Source organism: Notechis scutatus, chromosome 8, assembly GCF_049901735.1.
Source record: "Notechis scutatus isolate UNSWTSFEM ecotype Mainland chromosome 8, rNotScu1.2, whole genome shotgun sequence".
In the NCBI taxonomy this organism is placed as follows: domain Eukaryota; kingdom Metazoa; phylum Chordata; class Lepidosauria; order Squamata; family Elapidae; genus Notechis; species Notechis scutatus.
Window position 1 is genome coordinate 14,159,083 of NC_142016.1, and position 26,055 is coordinate 14,185,137.

The following is a 26,055-nucleotide window of genomic DNA, read 5'->3' on the forward strand; positions in this document are numbered from 1 at the left end:
TCAGATACAACATTACCCGATTTTTTTTGGGGGGGGGGATCATACAATTCAATATATGTTTACTTGGTTCTTCCATTTCACAGGTATACAATTTTTTTACAGGTAATTCTTACCTGGTAAGACTTAGTGACTTGCATAAATTTCTCTCAATTTCTAAATTGGAAATAAGCCCTGCTATAAATGCACACATTTTCCTTTCCCTGCAGAAATTTAACTAGGTGGACAATCCACTGGAGATGTTAACACCTGTTTGCTTTTAGCAATTTTCCTTTAATTGTCACTACAATAAATGCAGTGTAGTCGTGGGAATTGTCCTATTAACAATACAACTTGTAGAGCCACAAGCAAGACATCACAGGCTGACATGGCCTCTAGTCCTACCTAGAGACACTAAAAATGCCAGTTTATAAAACTGGCCCAGCATTGCTCAAAGCTTCAAAATCCCCACTCTTCTCTGCACCTTATAACAAAAGATAATATAAAGGACAGCACCTGTGTGTTCAAAACTGAGGGAAGCAACTTCTATTCTTTGAATGCAAGATTATTTTATTTTATTTATTCACTATAGTTGCCCACCTCAATCCAATCCACCTGTAATCAGACACTAGGAATTTCTGTCAATAATTACTGCATTTAATTCATTATCTTCATATTAAGACTGCCTTTAAACTGCACACCTCATGGGTGAAATTCCAGACCTCATTTGAGGGGGAATTATATTTCTTTTCTTTTCTTTTTTTCCCTACTGTTACTAGCAGAGTTTTGAAGTCGTAGGAAACACTGCTGCATCCTTTGAGTGGCTCCCAATAAAGGTATTATCCAGTTATGGAGTACACAATTACAATTTTCTCCAATCACCTTGGACTCTTCATATTAAAACAGAATATCTGGTTGTTTTAACAGAAGTCGCCTCCACATGCTTCAAAATGTACAGTTTGTTACCCCCTTTCAGAAACTGCTAAAAGCTTGCCCAAGTTATTCTGCCTGCTCCCTCAAAGATTGTTTTTTTCTTCATAGCGCAGTTTTGCTTCAAAATCATTTCTACAGAGTTATTTCAGTGAAGAAAAAAAGAAAGCGTCCATGGAACTGTTCCACAAACCTACTTCTGACTCCTCCCATTTACCCTATGGAGAACACCAGATACCCCACCTTACAGTGTAAAAGATACTTTTCTTTTATTGTAGTTGGAATTAAGATTTCCCATCTTTTATTTAGTTCATAAATTAGAACTTCTTGGCTGGGATAAACAACTCTTGCCTTAGGATCAATAGGGGGCAGGTGTGGGGTGGAGGAAGGGAAGGGAAATAAAACTAAGTCCCCAAGTTCTAATTTCATCTCAAATAAAAGTGACCACAGTCTTCCTCTGGTCCTGCCTGTTGCTCCACGAGTCCAGGAAGAACCCAAAGCTGTCCTCTGCATCCTTGACTTGAGGATCTGGTGGAGAGAGAGGGACGAGTCCGTTTGCAGCTGCGACTTCCATGCGCTTTGGCAGGAATCCCAAGGCCCACTGGCACACGGCTTGGAGGGAGCACTCTCGGCAACACAGCCATTATGCGGCTTGCAGCTCTGAAGACACACTGTCCAAAGGCTGCCAATGGCATTCTATCAAGGCATCGTACAGTTCTTCGCTCTGCTCCATAAACTGCTTGTTGGCTTCACTCACGTCCGTCTGGGGCATCGGATCTGCCAACGGAAGGAAGCCTACATGAGTGAATTTCGGAAGACATTTGTGAGTGCTGAAATACAGAATTCTTCATGGTTTGGACCGCTGACTTAATAAGTTCCAATATCAACCAGAATTTCACCTACCTGGGCAACCTCTTTGAACAATTTACAATTAAACCATAACCCCAAACATTGGTTCAATGTTTTCTCCAAATGGATGAAATAAAAATGGAGGTTTCAGAAAGACTGAACAAAGAGACCTTCTGTATAAATAAAATGCCTGCTGCAACTGGTGAAATAAAGATACAGCTGTCAAAACTGGGCTGTTCTCCATGCATTCATCTCAAGCACTCTAACTTAGAAAACGATGGAGAGCTTTTTAATCCATTTGAGAGAGAACAAAAATCTATAAAATTTGTTTCTCAAACTTTTGGAATATACTCTTAGGAAAGTTACATACATACAGCAATAGCACTTAGACTTATATACTACTTCACAGTGCTTTACAGTCCTCTCTAAATGGTTTACAGAATCAGCATATTTTCCCCAACAATCTGGGTCCTTGTTTTGCTGACTTCAGAAGAATGGACGGCAGAATCAAAGATCGAACTCCTGGCAGCAAGCAGAGTTAACCTGCAATATTGCATTCTAATGACTCTGTCACCATGCAGGGATGATATAGCACAGAGGTCCCCAAACTTGGCAACTTTAAGACTTGTGGACTTCAACTCCCAGAATTCTCCAGCCAGCTATGCTGGAGAATTCTGGGAGTTAAAGTCCACAAGTCTTAAAGTTGCCAAGTATGGGGACCCCTGATATAGCATATCAAAAGAACACTTTTGACCAAATGAAAATGTAAAGAAACTGGAGTTTTCTCCCCACTACCAGCTCTATATTTGTAAACACAAATACCTGCTTGGATTAGCAAATATACTGTATTTAATTATATCAGATCTAGAGTATTCAATATTTCAATCTTTCCAAAAGCTTTCTGCTGGCCCAGAAGTAATTTGGTTTAAATTGCCAAATTAGAAAATGAAACATAATTTCTACTTCTAATGAGGAAATACAATAAGCAACCTTACCTTCTAATGCATCTTCGCCCACTTCTTCATATGTCTGCAATAATGAGAATTACAAATTATAAAGGAATCAAATATAGTTGTATTTAGAAGCATTTAACACAAATCTTTAATAGCATAAGAACTGCATGGTTTTGATAATGCCTAGAAATCTTTACTCTCACCTGCATAGTATTTTGCGTGTAGCCATATTGTGGGTAGCTGTAGCTGTAACTGCCGGTGTTTTGATCGTATCCCCAATGGGCATAGTAGTTCTGATACTGTTGGTAGTACTGGTTATAATTATAGTTGTACATCTGATTGTACTCAACCATCTTAAGCCGATTACTTGGAAAAGAAACAAGGGTGGGGGAATGAAGAGAGTGTCAATGACAAGAATTCTGTAACGTTTCTGAACAAAATTTAATTTATAACAAAAATCCTGAAATGGCACTCATTTCATTCCAAGGCCATATATACTAAAGTAGTATATACAAGGTGTATATACTACTAAAAGTCTGTGTGTTTGTCACCTTCAATTGGGTAAAACGGTGCATCGTAAGGCAAACGATTTTTGAATCAAGGTATCTCAAATGGGCTAACGTAAAGTTTTGTATCCAACATCTAGGACTCATGACTCCAAAGGAAATGAAATTTCAAGGATCTTCAGAGCAGTTGTGTTGGTAAAGTTGTGCTCCTTACCAGATTCTCACAAGCAAAGTCAATGGGAAAGCTGGTAGGAAGTCAGAACTTTCTCCCACTGCTTTTTTGTCCAGCTGTGGTCGTTCTGTTTATTTGTTTAGGTAGGGAAATATTACTGAAACACACAAGTTGCCTAGTAAATCATAACTGTATTCCGCTGAGTAGTGTCTGAAACAGCTTTATTGACTGTGTCTCATTATCTTAGGAATAGGGAAGCTGTGACACTCCACATGGGCCGAATGATAGCTTGAAGCATCTTCATCATTAGACCAGATTGGCTGGCATTGCTTGGGAGTCTGGTAACACCTGGAGGCCCACAAGTAGCCTGAATATTTCTACCAAGGCTTTCAGTCAAGCTTATAGGGTGGCTCTCCAAGGAACCTACCCTTAAATTAATGTACTTATCTGAATTGTGTTAGGAAGTCATCACGGCTTCTAACATAAGGGGAACAATCCCAGTGTATGACCCAAACAAGTGGGACTGTTGAATTGAGCACACCTTCTGTCTATACTTACGCTTTTGGTATGGCAACGCTCAAGCGTATCGGCTTAGAACCAAGGCCAACAGCCCCCTGGCACTCGACGAGGGCCCTTTTTTGCTCCAGTTCATCTGAGAATTTCACAAAACCGTAGCCTCTGTGAAAACACAGAATAAGCAACAGGAAGGTAAAAGAGAAGGTCAGCTTGCACGATGTCTATGGAGATTCTCAACCATGGAGGTCATGGTAAGCATGCACCTTCTAAGAAGCTCTAGCCCAGGGGTCCTCAAACTTGGCAACTTTAAGATTTGTGGACTTCAACTCCCAGAATTCTCCATCCAGCTATGAAGTCCACAAGTCTTAAAGTTGCCAAGTTTGGAGACCCCTGCTCTAACAGAACTTTCTGAAGTGCTCTTGGCTCATTTCCTATCCTCATTTTATTGAACCATTCCTCAAAAACAAAAAACCCTGGAAATGTTGTGGTGCTTAATTTATTAGGAGTATAAAGGGGAATATACGTTCCCTGGAGGCCAGGGGCAAGGTCCCCAGAGACCCTTAAAACATGTTTTCAACTTATACTTGATATAAAATGGAGAGGGAAAATTACTAAATGTCTATTTAGGGCAGGGGTCCCCAAACTTGACAAAAGACTTGTGGACCATTGGGAGAATGGCTGGAGAATTCTGGGAGTTGAAGTCCACAAGTCTTAGTTGCCAAGTTTGGAGACCTCTGATTTAGGGAATCATATTTATTTCATTAAAATTTAATGACATTTAAAATGTAGTTCCGTCTTGGCTTTTCCTAGTATTTTTCGGAATACTCGTTTAGTCTTGGTCTACAAGAACAGCAGGTTTTCATCACTACAAAGTTTCACGATTACTGTCTTCTAGAAGGCTTAGCTTTCTTTTATAAAGGCAGACAAGATTCCCTCCATGAGAAATGGGCAGGGTTCTGTTAGTTTAAACCAGAGATGGGGACAATGGCTGGCTCAGGAATTCTGGGAGTTGAAGTCCACAAGTCATAAAAGGGCCATCTTCTCTCCCCCACTCACCCACCCTGGTCTAAACCAAAGATGAGAGAACCAGGCTCTCTGCTCCATTTGGCATTGGTTTCTTTTAGGCCTTCATTCTATGGAAATGTTGTAGAAGTATCCTATACAGGTAGTCCTTGATTTACAACCACAATTGAGCCCAACGCTTCCATTGATAAGCAAGACAGTTGTTAAACGAATCGTGCCCATTTTTCAATCTTTCTGCCATGGTTGTTAAGTGAAATCACTACAGTTGTTAAGTGAATTATGTGGTCATTAAGCAAATCTGGCTTCCCCCATTGACTTTGCATGTCAGAAGCTCCCTAGGAAAGTTGCAAATGACAATCCCAGGATGCTGCAACCTGTCAACTCCTAAAGTATTTCTATGGTCTTTTTAGAGTTGCCAACAGAAAGGGAGGGGGGAAAGGGGTTTGAAAGAGCAGTGCGACAGCTTGGAAAGCGAAAGTGCGTTCCATAAATAGTTTTTCAAAGATAGTAACTAGGCGACCGAAGTTTCTGCCGGGGAAAATTCTAACTGGAGAATATGATGGAATACTCTTGGCTATGGATGTGTCTCATTGGAGAATATAAATTATGATGCACCCAGTGGGTGGGGGGGGAAACCAGGGTCAAGGGTGACAATGAATGATGTGTCTCAAGAGTCGGCTACACCCAGGCAGTGCCGGACATGTTAACTCCCAATAAAGCCTTTTGAAGTTTTGGAAATTTGGCTCGAGACTCATGATTTAATTGGGGTAACTGCCAGAATCCTGACAGAACCATTGTAAATGCATGCCAGTTGCCAAGCAACCAAAATTTGACTACGTGACTGTGAGGATGCTGCATCAATCATCAGTGTAAGAACTGGTCATAAGTAACTTTTTTCACTGCAGCTGTTACCTTGGTCATTAAACAAATGGTTATTAATTCAAGGACTACCTATACTAAGTACAGATACATGAAAGAATATACGTGGGACTTAAGCTAGCTGCAAATGTTCTGAATAAAATAGTTTGCACACTGGAATGGATGCTGGCAGGTTACTTTAACTCTGTTGGACCACTGCAATGAAAAAGCCCTCATCACACAATTCAGAGACTATAATAAAGAATACAAAAGTTAAAAGATAATAGTGTACACTGGACAGATAAAAACTACAGAGGCATCAACATTTTTACACATCTATCTTACCTCCATCGCCTGGATTAGCACCTTAATATTAACTACAGAATGATGTAGAATTCCAGCACTGCTGTAAATTCAGTGCAACTAAATCTTTTCAGATTTCTCTTAACTGACATATAGAAAGGAGCATCTTCACACAAGGACAACTTTGCTTCCTCCGTTGCAAAACAGGAGCAAATGATGCCAAGCACGTTAGAAAAACTTACTTGGAAACGCCCGTCTGATCCACGACCACTTTTCCACCCCGGCATGATGGGTATACTTTTACAAAAAATTCATATATCATCCCGTCATCTACATCAGGGGAAAGATCCCCAACAAACAGGGAATATTCTGGGCTGTGGAAAGAAAACAGAGAAAGAATATGAATTATCCAAAGGCAGCCATCAACAAAACTCAATTAGCATCTGTGAATTATTTTTAGGAGATCAGCTAGGAATGTTCAAATTAGGTGTGTGTGTGGATGTGGGTGCAATGCAGTGGTGAGATTCAAATTTTTTACTACCGATTCTGTGGGTGTGGCTTGGTGGGCATGGCAGGGGAAGGATACTGTAAAATCTCCAGTCAGAGGTGGTATTTGCCGGTTCTCCAAACAGCTCCAGAACTGGTCAGAACCTGCTGAAGACCACCTCTGGTGCAATGGGCCTGTATTGAATTGAAAACGAGTGGTGGCATTTTTGCAGAATGATTGCAGAATTTTGATATATCCCAGCCCTAAAATGCCAGTGGTGAGGTATATAACCAGTCAAAAGACTGAGAAAGCTTTAATATTCAATCATATTTAATACACCATCTAGGTTTGGTATAGCCACCTCCCTTCAAAACCTGTTTGGAGACATTCTTAGAAAATAAAGGTGATGCTGGAGGCCAGTGTGTTTTGCTTTGCTGGAGGTTAGTTCCTACCACCCTTTTTTAAAGAGAATTTTATCCGGTAAGCCCAGAATTACTGAGTTTAGCTAAGTAGTAGATAAATGCATATAGTGCCCTTTGTAGTTATAAACAGGGAAAGGAAGACTAAAAAATGAATTAAAACCTATTTTTAGTCATGTGCTATAATTTTAAACTTTAAAAGCACAGTGGGAGGCTTCATTTCCTCCCCCCCCCCAAAAAAAAAACCAATTACAAGTTGTAACCTGTAATTGTGTTCAGACTAAGCAAAACTTTTAAGTCAATATTTCTCAACCTCAACAAGTTTAACATGTGTGGGCTTTAATTTCCAGAATTAATTAAGTCAATATTTCTCAACCTCAACAAGTTTAACATGTGTGGACTTTAATTTCCAGCGTTTTGCTTGCTAGAGGATTCTGGGAATTGAAGTCCATACATCTTAAAGTCGCCAACATCAAGAAACACTGCTTTAAGTAACTGCTTAATTTCATTTTACATTCTCCTGTCTCTTGATATCTCCAAATACCTACCGTTTCCCTGAAAATATGACCTACCCTGAAAGTAAGTTCTAGCTTGATTTTTACACATGTGCCCAATAGAAGCCCTACCCCCCAAAAAATAAGCCCTAATTAAGACCCCACCCACTCCAGAGTGCACAGGTAAAAATTAAGCTAGAGTGGGGATGAGGGGGTGGAGCTGCCCTACTACTTACTTTTGGACAGTTTTAGCTAGGCCTTGCACATCCCGACACCTGCCCATTTCTTCTGCAGCTGGCAAGGCTGGCAAGGCTTTCCTGAGGGCCTATGTAGCAGATAACGAACCTCTGGATCGACCCGGAGCTCTGTTATCAGCTGCAGAGGCCTTCAGGAAAGCCTTGCTGGCCGCAGAAGAAGAAGTTCCTGAAGGCCTCTGACAGCAAAAAGGTGGTCGGAGGCGACACACACAATTGAGATTAGTCAGTGGATGACATCCCCCAAAAATAAGACCTGGTGCCTTTTTTGGTGGCAAAAAAATTAAGACAGGGTCTTATTTTCGGGGAAACATGGGTATTCAGAAGTATACATAAGGAAAAAGGGCTATATTTATTAAATGCTTGGATGAAAAATATGGTGAAGTTATTTTTTTAAGGCAAATACCTCCCCCAAACTAATGAATACCTTTTAGTTTTCAATGTAAGTGTCAAGTTGGAACCGTCCCCATAAGGTATCAAGGAGCTTTGTACCATCTGCTCTCTGTGATAAGCAGAACTTGTGATCTTCCATAAGTTCCTACCTTCTTACGTTTCACTATAGAAAGCTTCACTATGTCCTCTATCTTAGTTAACTTCTGAACATTAAATGATAATAGTTTTAATAACAAGATGTGGAAGCTATCTTCATGTTCCTAAGCATTTCACTGAATCACGGGCATTAATAACACCGCAAGAAACCATGAACAGAGCTCCAAAAGCTTTTACAGTTAATAGAAACAGCCTAAACATTTATTGCTGTTTCCATCCCCCCATCCAAATATTATCTAGGGCACTACTTCTCAACCGTAGCAACTTTAATATGTGTGGACTTCAACTCCCAGAATTCCCCAGTCAGCATTTCCCCCGGTTTGGAAAATCCATTCAATTTCCTAGAGAAATGAAATGGCTTTGGCACAGCATTGCTTTTCGATGGACTAAAACATGCATGAGCTAAGGGCCCAGTTCTTTGGAATCCAGGCTGTTGGTGCCATTGAAGCTTAATAGCTTGCAGAGTTTGAAAGGTACCACAACCCTGTTTGCTTCTTTAGCCAAGAAAGTGATTGCTGAGGATATCAGTTAATGAATAAAATGCATTCACAGTCACCACTGCATTAGATAATAGCAGAAAGTGATTGCTGAGGATATCAGTTAATGAATAAAATGCATTCACAGTCACCACTGCATTAGATAATAGCAGAGTTAGCAACATGAGTTGGAAAAATGTGTTGTACAACTCCCAGGAATTTTCATCCACTAGCACAACGCTGCTGCTTGGGGCACTTGTATGAGGATTACCCTTCAGGATTTTCTTAGGGAAAAGTAAGCTGAACATCACACTGGAGCCCACATAAAATATAAGAACGTGAAAATACTTCTCTTAGAGTTTAGCTTACCTGTTATCAGGCTGTTTCCCATATGTGGCATAGTTTAATTTAAAACGCTTTGTCTGAAATACAAAGTAAAGATGCAAAAACACATTTTAAACATGGCAGTTCAAGGGAAATAACAATTACCAGAGTTTTAAAAAGTCACTTGAGCTTTGCTACACTGTGATTTGGTTAGTTCTTTCTGTTCTACTCACATGAGAAGAACCGAAAGCTCACATAGATGGAATACTCAAATATACACTGCTCAAAAAAATAAAGGGAACACTTAAACAACACAATGGAACTCCAAGTCAATCACACTTCTGTGAAATCAAATGGTCCACTTAGGTAGCAACACTTTAATTTTGAGTGTAACTCCAAATCCAGACCTCCATGGATTGCTAAATTTGATTTCGATTGATAATTTTTATGTGATTTTGTCAGCACATTCAACTATGTAATGAACAAAGTATTTAATAAGAATATTTCATTCATTCAGATCTAGGATGTCTTATTTTTGTGTTCCCTTTATTTTTTTGAGCAGTGTATTTGTACAGACTGAAACGTGTTATTGGAATAAGCACATTCCCTTACTATTCTAATTATTTTAGTGGACCAAACTACATAATACCATCTTGTGCAGCACAAATGCTACACTAGAAATCAGGAGACTGCAAATTCTAGTCCTGTCTTAGGCATAAAAACCTGCTAGGTGATTTTGAGCCAATCACCAGGAGACTGTGAGTTCTAGGCCCAGTTTAGGCATGAATATAGGCCAGGTGACTGAGCCAATCATCAAAAGACTGTGAGTTCTAGTCCCACTTTAGGGTTAAGGCTAGTCCCACTTTAGGCATGAATGATTTTGGGCCACTTATCAAGAGACTCTTGAGTTCTAATCCTGTTCAGGCATGAAAGCCACTTTGAGTTGACCAACACATATAAAAGGCAGGATAAAATATTTACATCTTGCTTTCATTATTTTTATACATATAACTCAAGGCGGGGAACATACCAAATACCGCGTCCTCCCCCTATTTTTCTCACAACCTGGGGGGAGGGGGAAGTTTGTGTTTGGGCTGAAAAAGATACGATGATGATTTAGAAATCCCAATGACTTAAGTGGGGCTTCTTCACAAGTATGTGTGCTTAGGATCTCAGGTTGGCTTTTCAGATGATCTTCTTTTACTTACAGGCGTGGCTCCAGGAAGGGGCTTCCCGTTGATTTTATGTAAACATTTCTCTGCTGTGGCCAGATCAGCAAATTCTACAAAGCAATAGCCTGCTGGAATCCTGGAAGGAGAGAAATAGGTCATTCATTGCCTGTGTTTGTGCCTATCCGTGAAAAATGTTGTGGAGAATAATGCTACCAATGTTTACTAGCCACAATAGCTATATATTACCTCCGGTGTCAAGGCAGTACGCCTCTCAAATCCCAGTTGCTGGAAAACACTAGCAGGAGGGCGCTATTGCTCTCATGTCCTGCTTATGAGTTTCCCAGAGGTATCCCCTTGGCCATTGTGGGAACAGAATGCTGGGCTAGATAGGCCTTTGGTCTGATCCAGCATAATTCTTCTTATGTTCTGCTTTACTGCAAAGTGAGAGATCAGGACTTGGCAATCATATCTCAAACAACGTGTCAAATTATGTTCTGCAACAGAGGCCATAGAGATGGCGACCAGGATGGCAGCTTTTCCAGTAGTGGCAACCTGTTTACAGAGTGATGTTCTCAAGACAAATTAAGGCGGCATTCATATAGATACCAGATTGAAATTACATGCACTTGAAAATGAATCATTCACGATCTGTCTCTTGATTGCTTTAACAATTTTGGCAGAAAAGTTTTGGGGGTGCTCCCATTCTTAGAAAGGACTAGGAGAGGGAGCTATGATCGATCAGCGAAAGAAGACTGATCTAATGGATTGACTCTGGATAAGCATTGCATCTTGTCCCTGTGACAAACCAGATAGGGTTAATTAAGGGCTCACTTTGTAAGATGCCCCAAAGTCACAACATGGCTTGTTTAATCTTAGCCTAATGTGGAGTAGGAACCATAATATACCATAGTTTATACATCACATAGCAATTACAATATAGTGGCTTATTTAATAAAGCATGGTTAAACTGTGGTCTACTAGCACAAGATATGAATTAAAGCAGTATTCAAGTCACACAATCTATAGATGGGTTGAAAATAACCTCTCCTTCCCACCGAAATATATGTACATCAATAGCCAATACATGAAAAACAAATAATCTATTCTGAATATGCACATAAACAGCCAATAAATTAAAAAAACAACCAAATAACCCCATCAGTCTATTCTGAACATTAACAGCCAATAAATAAAAAACAATTCAATACCCTGTCAATCTATTCCGAATTATCTTCACACTCAGGACTAGTTGTCCCATAGTAGCAAAAGCTCTTGAAATGAAGTTCTCATCCATATAGGGCTCCAGCTAGAAAGAGAAAGAGAGAAGAGAAAAATAAGACAAGAGTAACATAATACAGCAACAATAAGAATGATATAATTAAGTGCCATTTAAGAGATGCTGCTTGACTCTTCTCGCCTGGAGGAAGCTGTCTAAAGTGATTCAGGAATACACCTGTTATTAGAACAAGCTTCCTAAAATGAAGTTGCTAACTCTTTGAAGAAAGGGAAAGTGAAGTTGCAGTAGTTTTCTAATTTCCACGCTGTCAAAACTTGGCTCCAAGCAAATCAAATCAAATATAGTGGAATGATGGAAGATGCAAGAGATCTGCATGGTCCTCTACTTTGTTAAACAGGAAAACATTTCAATGATAGCTAAAACACCCAAAGCAGAGATAAATTTCTCCGCCTTTCATGTATTGTCTTCTAAAAAAATATCTAAAAGCAAGGGAATCGTGTAGCCTGTCTCTGTTCCAACCCATCAGTATTGTAAACCGCTACTGAAATTAAAACTTAGCATCTGTTACTGAATTAAAATCCTTCTTCCTTTGTTGATTTCCCTTTCCTTCCTTCTCCTTTTGCATCCCTATTTGAAATGGAACATCTCAGATGCACAAAGTGTTACTCAAAAGTTAAGAGAGCCACAGGTGGAGGGGACTACAAACAGGAATAGGATAGCACTCTATGCATTTGATGGAAATTGACAGATGGAAATTTGGCCAATGTGCAGATTTTCTAAGGGTTGTCCAGGAGTTTTGTAGTATGGCACTCAGTATGCCAATTGCACTGGGACCCCCGTGGTCTATTATTACTATTTAAATTTATTATGGCAGAGAGCCAGATAGCAGTTAAGGTGTCAGGCTAGAAACCAGAAGACATGAACACAGAGCAGCTGGGTGACCTTGGGCCAGTCCCTTTCTCTCGGCCCCAGCAAGGAGGCAATGGCAAACCACTTCTGAAAAACCTTGCCAAGCAAACAGCAGGGACTAGTTCAGGCAGTCACCAAAAGTCAACGCTGACTCGAAGACGCACACAAATACGTATCTCGGAACAAAATAGAAAAACAAAAGTTGGAAGGGACCTCGGAGGTCTTCTAGTCGAACCCCCCCTGCTCAAGCAGGAGACCCTCGACCATTCTGTCCAGTCTCTTCTTTAAAAGTTTCTAGTTATACGCCGACTCTGTAAACTGCTCAGAGAGGTTTGTAAAGCCTTGTGAAGAGGTATGTAAGTCCAAATCCTATTGTTATTGTGGTTACCCCCTTTCCAGAAGACTTTGGGCTTACAATATTTCCCCCCCCCAAAAAAAAACACCCCAAAATCAAAGACTAGGAAGCAGGACAAAGCAACCCAGCCCCTGGGAGCCCTCAAAATCCGACTGGCTCTCCTGGCCTGGGAACAGAACCAGGACTTTGGGGGGTGTCTTTAAGCGCCCCCAGCAGAGGGGCGCCGTCCGGATTTCGGGGTGGGGGGGGCGCTTCTAATTCTTTCTCAAGAACCAGCCACCCGGGGTTGGGGGGGTGGGAAACTTCTGGCCCTTCGCGACTCCGGACTCCCCTCCTCAGCTTCAGCCCCCCTCAACCTCCTCCCCAAGAGGGTCTCCTCGCCTAGGCAGCCCCTCGACGGCCTGCGAGGGCCCCGCCCCAAGGAGAGGACCGGGCAGGGACCAACTCAGCCCGAACTCTCTATCTGCACGGGGAGGGTCTTCAGTCAGCTAGCCGGGCGGGGGGCTAAGGGCGCCGCGCCCCCGACCCACCCGACCGCCGCCGCCGCCGCCACTCACGTCTCCCATCCACAGGCTGGCGGCCATGCTGCTCTCGCCGCTCCAGGGCGCCCGGGCCGAAGGGCGGGCGACGGGGAAGCCTGCCCCGCTCAACCCCGCCGCCGCCGCCGCTTCACCGCGCTTCCGCGGCCCCCGCCTCGTTTTTCTCCCTCGGCGCGAGCTTTCTGGGGCCCCCTCCCCTCCCGCGCGTCTCGGCGAGAGGCGGAAGAAGGCCGGAGCGGCGGCGGCGCTGCCCACAGCGGCCCCTGCCTTCGCGGAGGAGTCGCTGCAATGCCCGGTCCATGGGTTCAGCTCAGGTTCAGGCTTTTAATTGGCCATTAAAATGAAACTAATGGGAAGGAATGAAGAGAAGATAGAAGGGAAATAGAAGGGATGTGTCAGCCCTGTAGTCATTCTATACAGGGGTCTCCAACCTTGGCCACTTTAAGCCTGGAGGACTTCAACTCCCAGAATTCCCCAGCCAGCAAAGCTGGCTGGGGAATTCTGGGAGTTGAAGTCCTCCAGGCTTAAAGTGGCCAAGGTTGGAGACCCCTGTGAATCTATGAGAAAGTCTACCGGGCTGCCACAGCGATTCCATTTACTTGTTCAGGATTCCATCTACTTGTTCAAACCAGATTGGGTGGGCTAGCTTTTTCGCCCTGATCCCCAGTTTTAGGACTTTAGTGGTTAGGCAACCTGGTGCAGCCTGAATCTATTAGGGCTTGGTCTTTGGGTCTTTTGGTCTTGTTAGAGTTGCCAGATGGTTTAGCTAGCTGTGGGAACGAAAAGGGGGAGGTGTAGATAGTGGGGTGTACAATCATAACAACATTCTTTCCCCTGGGAGCCAAGGATGTCCAAGTGGCACCTGGGAAGGCGTGATACAAATTGGTTGGAGTTGGGGCGTGAATTTGATTGGACCATGTGATACAGAGATGAATGCAGGGGAAGGAACTTTGGGTGTTACTTTGGATGGGGAAAATGCAGGATTTTAGATTCGGGTTTTCCCCAGATGTGCCAATATGATGTCTCCAATAAATTTATACTTTGAGGAAGAAATTCGCCTTGGAGTTTTAATTTGGTTGGTGCTTGGAAGTGTCAGCCTTCAAGATCTTCTACTATTGTTTTGCATCTTTCGGCTGCCATAAGTAACGGGGGGAGGAGGGGGGCTTTGGTCTGGGAAGAGAGCTGGAGGTGTTACATTCTTGTGTTGTGTAAATGAGGAGTGGGGGAAAGTATAAATTTAAATTTAAGTATAACTTTTAGGTTTCTATTTCTCGCTTAGCTTTCTTTTCTCTGCGCAGCTGCAAACCTTTATCAAAATATGCCAAGGTCAACGGACAGAGGCCTCATCACCACCTGAAGATGTCCACATGATCATATTCAGAACTTTTAATTGGAAGAATCTTTTGAACTATGGGGGGGTGGGAACAATTTCATCACTTTGTATATGTGATCTGCACGCCTAATTTCTCAGATTCAGAATCCTACTTGATGCTACCACTTCATTTTCAGTAAAAGAATTCTTTTCTCTAATCTATGGAGTCTAAGTATTTCTTTCTTGGATTTTGAATGGAGCACAGACTGACAGGAAGCTTGACAGGATGGCGTAAGGAGTCATGGCACAAATACTTCTGAGATTAAAAGAAACCTAGCATCTTCTCAAGAGGTGGCCTGCGAAGTTGATGTCTCTTTCCTCTTCCTCCTGCAAAAATGCAGTGTTATTACGTGGACATGCCAAGTTCAGCCAGTAGTAAGAATTCTATGGAATTCAGAAAAAAATTCTCCTTGTGCTCCGTGTTTGGCTATCTTCCAGATTGTCACTCAGCTGGAGGCCCAGCCCTCTCATGGAGGTCTATTTAAAAAATGAGTTTCAATTCATTACTGTTCAGAAGGCAACAAGGAGCAGGAAGTTCAGGATGTTTGACAACTCTGGGGTAATCGTTATTCTGACCTTCTTTTTATTGGCCCGTCTTCCTGGATGGGTATGTACGGTATATTTCTATGAAGATATAGCAGTGGAAATGGGAGGGTGTAGTCTTCTCAAAGGTTGTTTTTTTTTAAAATAATGCTGGCTGGGGAATTCTGGGAGTTGAAGTCCACAAGTCTTAAACGTTGCTAAGGTTATACATCCCTGTCAGTGGTGGGATTCAAATTTTTTTTTACTACCAGTTCTGTGGGCGTGGCTTGGTGGGCGTGGCTTGGTGGGTGTGGTGTAGCTTGGTGGGCTTGGTGTGTCTTGGTGGGTGTGTCTTGGTGGGCGTGGCAGGGGAAGGATACTGCAAAATCTCCATTCCTTCCTCACCCTCCTAACCTGCTTTCCAGCTCCGTTCTCCTGTGCAGGGCAACCAAAGAAGACCCAGCCGATCAGCTGGGACTCAATGGGAGGCAGAGAATAGATGGGGTTGGCGGGGCCAGTCAGAGGTGGGATTTGCCAGTTCTCCGAACTACTCAAAATTTCCGCTACCGGTTCTCCAAAACTGGTCAGAACCTTCTGAATACCACCTCTGGTCCCTGGTTTAGAGAGTGAGGAATCTAAGAAGTCTTCTTGCAACTAGTCCATGTTGTTCGGCTTTGATGTGGGGAGAAAACTATGTGTGTTTATATCATTCGAGTTTTGGAATCTCACAAATCCAGTGCTGCTGCTTCTAAACCTGTGCTGCGCTCCATAATCCCTTCCTCAACTAATCCCCTCCAGTGTGATGTTATATGGGGCTATCAAGGAATCCCATCTCTTCTACCTCCTACTTTTTTATTGTAGCCAGAAGAGCCGAAAGTTGTTTCCTCCTGCGGATGATTTGGATGTAGGGGTGGGCTTCAAAAATTTTAGCAAGGGGTTCTCTACCCGGTTGCTGGGTGGGTGTGGCCATGGTGGGTGTGGCCTAGCCGGCCTCCTGTACCACAGCGGGGGGGGGGGGCATTTTTGCCCTCCCTGAGCTCTGGAGGTTTTCCTCAAGCCTCCAAGAGGGCGAAAATGGCCTCTCTGGGCTCCGGAGGCTCTCTGGAAGCCAGAAACGGGCCCTTTTCCGGCCTTCCTGAACTTTCAGGAGGCCCGTTTTACCCCCCTCCCTGAGCCTCCATGGCCATGCACTTACCTGCATCCAAAATGGGCCATGTGGGGACTCCTGGGAGGGGTGGAGTGGGGTGGGTGGGGGCAGCCAGGAGTGGGATTTGGGGGTTCTCCGAACTGCACAGAATCTTAGCTAGTGGGTCTCCCGAACCCCTGCGGACCCCCAGCTGCCCACCCCTGTTTGGATGGCATGTGCCATACAGGAATTCCTAGGGCAGCGTCTGAGTGGCATTTTAATGGGGAAAAAAAAAAAAAAGATTTGAGCTCACTGTTGTCCATGCACTGCTGAGTTTCTTGTCTCTTTTCTAGGGAGCATCTCAGGCATGTTCCTATCCTTGCCAGTGTCCCTCACAGGCTACCCTCTGCCCTCTTGGCAACAGCCTTTTGCTAGATGACTGTGGTTGCTGCAGGGTATGTTCCCGGCAGCTTGGGGAGCTGTGCTCGCGGCAAGACCCCTGTGATCACCACAAAGGGCTCCACTGCGACTTTTCCCAAACCCAGAAAGATAGTGGCATCTGTTTAGGTGAGTAGTCCGCTCCTATTCTTCTCCTTTTACAAGAACATAATTTGCCTGTCATGGATAGCAATTCTTCCACTCAATATCTGTGCTGGTCCCCCAATTCTGGGGAACAATTTGGAATAACAATGAAAAAAGGGAATGATTGAAGATATGGACTTTCCCCCATATTGGGCTAGGATAGGATAGGGTTGAGTCAGAGGTCAATAATATGGTTGGTCTGACACATAGTGGGAAGAGTTTTGTTTTATCTTGCTGTTTTTATTTCTTAGATTAGATTAGATTAGATTAGAGTAGAGTAGAGTAGAGTAGAGTAGAGTAGAGTAGAGTAGAGTAGAGTAGAGTAGACTGGCAGGTAGAAATACATACATACAGATAGACCGTGCCAAAGGAGGAGGGAGTGAAGGAATTGGCTATGTCTAGCTTTGAAAAAAGGCAATATAGTAGAAAGTAAGATATGATAGCATTATTCAAGTTCCTGAAAGAATATTGTACAGAAGAGACTTCTTCTCTATCATCCCAAGACATAAGACTGAATAATTTTCTTAACTTATAGGAAGGCAAATCTTTTTGAACATCAGAAAAAGCTTCTTAACACCAGTTTAGTGGAACCAATGATGGAGGGAGCTGGTGGGTTCCCTTCAGTGATGTTTTACAGATCAAGATTGGATGCTTTTATTTGGATTTCTGCAGAGAATGGGATTTAATGGTTTAAATCAGGGGTCTCCAACCTTGGCCGCTTTAAGCCTGGAGGACTTCAACTCCCAGAATAGCTGGCTGGGGTATTCTGGGAGTTGAAGTCCTCCAGGCTTAAAGTGGCCAAGGTTGGAGACCTCTGGTTTAAATGACCCTCCTCTATACTCAAAAAGCTTGTTCTTTATAAGAAGGTTATAGAAGATAGATTTATAAGAATATAGATTACATCTGCACTAAGGGTAAAAGCATTATCCAATTACTAAGATGGATAATAGGCTAAAATAATTTCTTGTTTGGTCTGTGGATATGAATGATCTACAATAGTGTTCCCAAGCCTGGGCAATCTTAATCTGTATGAATTTCAACTTCCAGAATTCTTAGTGGCTATGCAGCCTGGAGGATTCTGGGAGTTGAGTTCAATATCTCAAAATTACCCCAGTTGGGAAATACTGTTCAATACACTTCTCATTTCATTGGTTCTACAAAGCCATATTTCTATATTCCAAGATTTCATGGACTAAAGACCACTAAAGTCTCTTTTCATTCTGTTCAGGGGGGAGGGGGGAATCAAATGAGCGAAACCAAAGCAAGCATTCATTCATTCCCAATCAATGGGAACTTAAATGAATGGAAATGCATCTATTTTTGTTTTTATTACTCTGTAGTGGGAACATTATTTTGCATGGAAGAAGAAGAACTTTAGTTTGTTCAAAGATCATGAAGAGTAGCCAAAAAGAGAGAACTTTAATAAAATTGTACGTTTTATTTTGTTTAGATAAGTAGCCGTCTGTGTGTCCATTCTTTGGTAGAGTATACTAAAAATGGCTACCCTTTGACATCTTCGTGGAATTTGGCAAGCCGGGGATTAATACACTGGAAATGTCATGCCATTTGTTTGGAAAATACCAAAGGTTACAGACATTAGAAGACTCATTGGATGGTAATTAAAATGAAAGCAGAAAAAAGAAAGGAAGGAAAAATGATTAAACTGTCTAAAACAAAGACCAATGTTCTGGTATTAATGATGAATTTGCTGACATTTGACTGCTTTTGTAGAAAATACGGCTATATTTGTAATAAAATATGCACAGCTTTCCATTCTGTTTAATGCCACCCAATGTAAGTGTGATGGTTGCTTCTGTGGACTGTACATATTCCGTGTTAAAGTCCTGCTCACACACACACTTTTGTGTCATGCCCCTGTCAGAGTCTGAATCTGAGGAGGAAGAGGAAAAGCTAACAGGAAGTGGGAGTGTCACTCTGTTGGCTGTGGAAGAAACTGGGGAAGGGCAAAGTCCAGCTGGGCAGAGCAAGGGAGAGGAAATTCGGAGGAAGACCCAGGCCCCACCCCCTCTTCATCCTAGGGCATGCAGGGAGGAACAGAGAAGAGAGCAACATGGGTTGAGTGGCTTACGGGGGAGGAAAAGGCCCTGATTCCCTTCATTAGCCACACCTGGGAATGAAAGTTTATAAGAACTGAATGCTATCTGCAGCAGCTGCTGGGAGCAAACGTTGAGTTTATCTTGTGTGTACTTTGGTTATCTGTGTTCCTGGCATCCTCCCAACCGTGTTTAGTTATTGCTATGCCTTCACGTCTGGAATTCCTTCTCCTGCCCTGATGGACTAATCACCTCATTTTGCCTTGATTGGACTCATAGTTACAGTTTTTGTTGACCATGTTTTGGACTTGATTTTCTGCAGCCAAAGGCTGTTCCTGGGAGTTTTTCTCCAGCCAGAAGGTAATCAGGACATTGGGGGCAAAGTTGGAGCTAATAAAGGGACTCCTACTGATTATCTGATGGTGTTGCCTTTGTGTCATGCTCTGGGTCATCATACCTTTCTGTTCCTCCTCCAGCTTATGAAGGGTCCTCCTGTGTCCTGATGGGAAAAACCTATCTAAATGGAGAGAGTTTCCAGCCCAGTTGTCAGCTGCAATGTATCTGCATGGATGGGTCCATTGGCTGCATTCCCCTTTGCCCTGATGGGGCACGTCTCCCTCCCCCTGACTGTCCCTTTCACCACTGGGTAAAAGTGCAGAACAAGTGTTGTGAAGAGTGGGTCTGTGAAGGAAGCCATCAAAAGACCCCTTACGAGAAAGGTATGGCTGGTGAGATGGGAGAACTATGAACAGGGACAGAGAGGAGGTGCTGTAATTAGAACAGAAGAGTTAAAGAATAGAATAGAATAACAGAGTTGGAAGGGACCTTGGAGGTCTTCTAGTCCAACCCCCTGCTTAGGCAGGATATCATACACCACTTCAGACAAATGGTTATCCAACCTCTTCTTAAAAACTTCCAGTGTTGGAGCATTCACAATCTCTGGAGGCAAGTTGTTCCACTGATTCATTGTTCTAACTGTCAGGAAATTTCTCCTTAGTTCTAGGTTGCTTCTCTCCTTGATTCATTTCCACCCTTTGCTTCTTGTCCTGCCTTCTGCTGCTTTGGAAAATAGTTTGAGCCCTTCTTCTTTGTTGCAACCTCTGAGATATCAGAACACTGCTGTCATGTCTCCCCTAGTCCTTCTTTTCCTGAAACCAGACATAACCAGTTCCTGAAACTTTTCGTCATATGTTTTAGCCTCCAGTCCTCTAATCATCTTCTTCTCTTGCTCTTCTCTGTACTCTTTCTAGAGCCTCAACATCTTTTTTTACATCATAGCGACCAAAACTGAATGCAGTATTCCAAGTGTGGCCTTATGGACTTTATGGACTTCCAACTCCCAGAATTTCCTAACAAGCTGGGGAATTCAGGGAGTTGAAGTCCACACATCTTAAGGTGACCATGTTTTTAAAAAACCCGTTTTTAAGAGCAGAGGCATTTTCAGTATTTTTTAAAAATGGCTGAAGAATTCTGGGTGTTGAAGTCCACAAGTCATAAAGCCGCCAAGATTGGACACTCCTGGTGTACTTCAAAGGTGCAAATTAAAATGCTCATAAGCCCCTAAATTGCCTCCAGTCCCTTAATCATCTTGGTTGCTCTTCCCTGCACTCTTTCTAGAGTCTCAACATCTTTTTTACATCGTGGTGACCAAAGCTGGGTCCAGGATTCCAAATGTGGCCTTACCAAGGCATTATAAAGCGGTGTTAACACTTCACGTGCTCTTGATTCTATCCCTCTGTTGATGCAGCCTAGAATCGCTACATAAAGGTAGATCTTATGGCTCTGTAGAACTCATCTTTGATGAAGGGTCAAGAGAAGCCTGAACAGTATTGAGGAAGAGGAGAACGAGATTGTTTTATGCACTTACGATTGGTAGAAGGGAGAGGATCATAAGAAATTATAGAGTGGGTGCTTTGCATGCAGAACTATGGTATTTGTTAGGGCTGAGCAATGTTGAAGGAAAACTCTGCTGAACAACACTAAAACAAAATCTTGAAACAGAGCCAGGAGCTTGCCTACTTACCCCCTTCCCCCCAAAAAACCAAAAAAAACCAAGAGGGCAATTGAAAAGAGCTCTTCAAGAACAAGTAGAACTGTCTAAAGATTTCAAAAGAAGCAGTTCACTAGACAATCGAGAAAAGGATAGTCAGAGAGGCATTTTTATAAACTATTGGCTGAATTCACACATCATATTAAAGAACATAGTATAATGTGATTTGCTTGGGTTTAGTTTAATGGATTGTGTGAGCTGCCATGATATGTTCAGAGTCTGAGAGAAATTTACATCCTGATCACCCAGATATTCTACTCTTGTTTGTTAAGAGAATAGCTTTTTGATCAGTTCACAGAGATCTTAGCAAAGACTGAAAAAGAAGCCTTCTTAATTAGCTGAGATATTGAACTGAGTCCTGATAATGAAAGCTTCTCAGCTAAGATTTCTGTAATTTTAGTCTCTTCTCTTCCAATAATTTTGTGGCAAGAAACCTTAAGAGACTCTTGCTTTTGGTTGAAGTGGGCTGCCAAGAGCTTTAAGAACCATGGTTTATGACGTAGTGTTTACTCCTTAAAACATGGATGACAGATAAATGTTCCGCATGAGGTGTGAACCAGACCTCTTTCGAAGAAGAGCAAAACAGACGGACACACCAAAGTTTACTGCTGTCCGGTGATTTAAACACGATAACCTACCTGCAATTAAACATGATAACTTACCTTGGTGCCACCTCTGAGAAGACTTTACTAAATCTCTTGAGCCTGTGAGACTAAGAATAGACATTACATTTTTTATTGTCAACCTTGGAAGGCATTTTTATTTGGAAACTTCGAGGCTGCCACATTAAGTGCCTGGGATTTGGGAGGGGGGAATTTCATAGTGAGGTAGAAGTTGAGACACAACAACATTCTTCCCAGAGAGTCAAGGACATGTTACCCTGCACCTGGAGGGGAGTAACTGGAGGGATGTCTCCAGTGGGGATGAAGATTTGATTGGGCCAAGCGATGGACTGATGGATGCAGGGAGGGATCTTTGATTTTCTTTTGGGAAGGGAGAACCCAGAACTCTCAGATACAGGTTTTCCCAGATGTGCCAATATGACAACTCTAATAAAATGGAACTTTGAGGAAATGTCTGTCTCAGAGTTTATTGGTTTGGAGTTGGTTAGTTGGAACGCTGACAACAACATTGTCTCCAGCAATCTCTTTCAGAAAGAGATATTTCAGTATTTGTCTCTTGCTGGGCAGTCCTTTAAAATTCCTTTGTAAGTGACCAATCTTCCATATGTATAATTAATTTATTTTTTCTTTTTTGTAAATTTTATTGGTTTTTAAAAACAAACATAAACAAACAAAACATAAAAACATCAAACTTTCTTCCATAGGTATACAAACAGTGTGCCGGTTGGTTTACAAATTATTTTGTGCATCCATTTCGTAGTCTTCAATTACAGTTACATTACATAAAAGCTCATATTATCAATCAAAAATTAAATACCCCAATATCGTTATTAATCAATCATTTGACTATAGTTTTATTCATTCATATTTTATGAGATAAGCATAATTTACTTAGTTTATTTTATAACAATTCATATTATCCTCCCAAATCTATCCTAAAAACATTTTGTAGATATAATAAAAAAGAAGTACATCTTTATATATTTATTATTTTCTAAAAATTTACATATTTCATTACTATATTTTATTATCTAACCATTGTATAACTAATTTCTAATGCTGTCCCTCTGAGCCATAAGGTGGATTTCATTTTAAATATATACCCCTCCAATATGCTGCATTATTGCAGGATGAGATAAAGTGAGTGTGGATTTAGTTCAATGAAAATCAACTCTTTAAATCAGTCTTCTTCAGCTTGGTGCCTTTTGGATGTTTTCAGGCTGCCATGGCTTGGCCAAGTGAAAAAATTAATGAGGTTAAGGAAAGCTATGTGAAAAAGAAATCACACCTCTTAAAAAAATAAAATTAAAAAATATTAGATTGCGCAGAAATGGATAGCCTGGCATTAAAGATAAAAGAGAAAGATACAGAATATTTCCAAATATGGGATTTGTTTTATAAATGGTTGGATAATAGAAGTAGAAATTAGGAACTTGGAAAACTTTATTATGTGAGCAACTGATTCAGACAATACACTGTGTACAAAGCACTTATATATGTTGATGGAAAATGTATGAATAAACTACATACACACACACAGAGAGAGAGAGAGAAATCACACCTCTTTTACTTTTAATCTTTAGAATTTGCTCATGGAAATTCCTTTGCCCATCTCAGTTTACAGGAACAGATTTGCTCCCAAGCCTGAGTTAGAGCTTAAGTCCACATTGAATGACCTTCAGGTGAACTGCTTGGTGCAGACCACTGAATGGAGTGTCTGTTCTAAGACCTGTGGGATGGGCATCTCTACCCGTGTTACCAATGACAATCCGCAGTGCCAATTGGAGAAGGAGAGCAGGCTGTGCTTGGTTCGATTCTGCAACGTCTCTCTGGACTGGAGCATCAAGGTACTGTGGCAGCTGGGTGAAGTGGGTGCCAAGTGTCAGATATCAACTTCTGCAAGGGGATGGGAGCAGAGTTGGTGGGGACCAGAAATGATGGAGACAAACTGGATAGAATATGTCAAGAATCTCCTGAATTTAGTAGGTTGAATTGAACTAATTGAGGTGGCAAATATATCTAAATGTGCATTACAGGGAGGAGTATGTATCTGGGAGCTGGATGGCTTCCTTGGACCTGGGGGACAGTTGGCAGAGTATGGGGGTGTTGTTTTGATGGCGGAAGGGGCCAGCAAGGACATCTTGCTAGTGATGGGCAGAGGGACATATGAAAAAAGACAAGGTGGTGGTGTCTAGTGCCAATTTTTCTTTTCAACCCTCTGGACTGAACCCCATTTCCTGGTTGTTAGATCTTCAGTGGGCCTAGCTTAGGTTGCTATTAGCTTAAAGTCTAGTTAGCCCGTAATAAAATAGTCATCATTCTGGAGTTTATCATATCTCCATGTTTGCTCCATAGCATAAGAAAAAAGATCCACTTGATTGGTCATTCCAGACACCTCATGGACCATATTGATTTTCAGAGGACATTTGAGGGAAGGTCCCTTTAGGACCTGGTGCATGGGTTGACCAAGATCTTGGTCATCTCTTGGAATGAGAGAGTGGCAACAGCCTTGGATTGATTTGTACCTGTTGTATTTTAATTAGATCACTTGGAAGAGGTTATCAAGACACCTCAGTCCAACCTCTGCAGCCTTCTAGGTTAAAATATCCTTGACAAATTCTATACAGCATCTCCAGCAAAGGGGAAGCTGGAGCGAATGTCTTAGTATGTTTTAAATGTTTTTTATAGTTATCCATTCTGAAAGATCCTTCAGAGGGTGATGGGTTTTGGTTTTTTTGCATAATAAACATATTGTAAGTAGCACAAAGAAAACTATAGAGCTGAGAGAAAACATGCTTTGAATTGTATTTTTCATATTTATGCCCTGCTTTTCCTCTTAATAGTTCAAGATAATATTATCACAGTGTAGATGTTATTTTCACAATAAACCCATAAAATGTGTTTGGTTGAGAGTAACTCAAATGGCTGAGCTGGTTGAGTGGTTCAAAGATCCCAACTAAGGACAGGTAGCTGTGTGAATAGTGAAGGCACTTCTGGTTTCTGGTACTGTAAAATAAAGCACCATCAGAACCTTGGAGAGCTCCACACAGGAACACAGGTAGTTTTTTTTTAAAAAAATAAACTATTATTGTGAAAATGATTGTTTCTGCATCCGTCTAACTAACACCTTAAAACAGTGTTTCTCAATCAAGGCCACTTAAAAATGTGTGAACTTCACCACTGAGTATAGATCACTATCTCCAGACATTTTATGAACTTTTGCAGTTGCAATCCTGATGTGTTACATACCCAGAAAGATTTCATTAAGTTGTTAAAAGTCTGTAGAGATTCTCAGTCATCCGGGTCATGGTTGTCCCAAAGGTGCTTTTTCAAGAGGCAACTGGACTTCGTTTTTTCTTTGAAGACATTTCACTTCTCATCCAAGAAGTCTCTAGAGAAGCAAAACGTCTTCAAAGAAAAAACAAAGTCCAGTTGCCTCTTGAAAAAAGCACCTTTGGGACACAAAATTGTTACTTATCTAAAGCTGAAATTAGTGCTGATGGTCACAATAGAACGGATAATCCCAGTTCTATCCAAAGTTTGAATATAGATGTGGTAGTCCAGGCAAGACGGTTGACATTTCCAGAAAGACAGATACAGCTTAAAATCCACAGATGGAAAAACACAAGGCCAGATTCTCACACACATTGTTTTTCCACTTGATTGCTGTAAAGCACTGTTCCTTAAACTTAAAGGTCCAGCTTTCATCTCTGATCATCTCTGGTACCAAAGCCCAAATCCTCACAGTTGGATCTGCCTGAGATCGCAGCTCAGTCCTTCTCTCCTTCTTCTGATGCAACGTCATATGTCACAGTTTTGATGGTATGACAACCATCAGGTTGAAAAAGGCAGGGATAACTCAGAACCCATCCAAGTGATTGGCATCTGTATTTTTTTTTTCCAGAAAGGAAAAAGGTGCCTGTGAAACCCTAAATCTCATGAGGCAATCAACTTTGAGTTCACCGGCTGCACCAGCGTCCACTCCTATTGGCCAAAATTCTGTGGCAGCTGCACAGACAATCGCTGTTGTACACCACGTCTCACCAGCACAGTGGAAGTGGAATTTCAGTGCCGAGAGGGAGAGTCGTTTGTCCAGAAAATGATGTTCATCAAATCTTGCTCTTGCCACTTTGACTGTCCTGCAGAGAACGATGTCTTTCTGGGCAGTTACCACCGGTCAGTGGTAGAGGACCACTTCAAACTAAAGAATCAGTAGTGCTGGGTCCTACTCCCACTCTAGATCCAGAAGGTTGAAAGTATCTAAAGATGTATTTGCTGATCACATTTTAGAGAAAGCGGCAATGATCTCAAATGATCCAAGAGAGTTCATGTCTAGAGACCAGCAACATATATCTGGCATGTTGTGTTTTAAGACAGGGCTAATGTACTTGGTTCTCTACCAATCACGCACAATCTTGCAAAGGG

At 41.9% G+C, this 26,055-nt stretch overlaps 1 protein-coding gene and 1 pseudogene across 2 annotated transcripts; one reads left to right on the forward strand and one right to left on the reverse strand.

Annotated features, from left to right (window-relative positions):
- Window positions 1–1,153: 1,153 nt before the first annotated feature.
- TRNAU1AP (tRNA selenocysteine 1 associated protein 1) lies at window positions 1,154–13,512 on the reverse strand. 2 transcript variants are annotated; one of them, XM_087970736.1, is made up of 9 exons: window positions 13,320–13,512; window positions 11,470–11,567; window positions 10,298–10,397; window positions 9,135–9,187; window positions 6,329–6,460; window positions 3,945–4,064; window positions 2,912–3,074; window positions 2,751–2,784; window positions 1,154–1,683 (listed from the first exon to the last, which is right to left on the reverse strand). In XM_087970736.1, exons 1-9 carry the CDS (start codon window positions 13,344–13,346, stop codon window positions 1,550–1,552), a joined length of 861 nt encoding a protein of 286 aa, XP_087826862.1. In that variant the 5' UTR covers window positions 13,347–13,512; the 3' UTR covers window positions 1,154–1,549. The 2 variants fall into 2 exon arrangements, with proteins under 2 accessions (XP_087826862.1, XP_087826861.1); XM_087970735.1 differs by having other exon boundaries at window positions 1,154–1,701.
- Window positions 13,513–15,214: 1,702 nt separating this feature from the next.
- LOC113417648 (CCN family member 2-like) lies at window positions 15,215–25,846 on the forward strand (annotated as a pseudogene).
- Window positions 25,847–26,055: the final 209 nt, after the last annotated feature.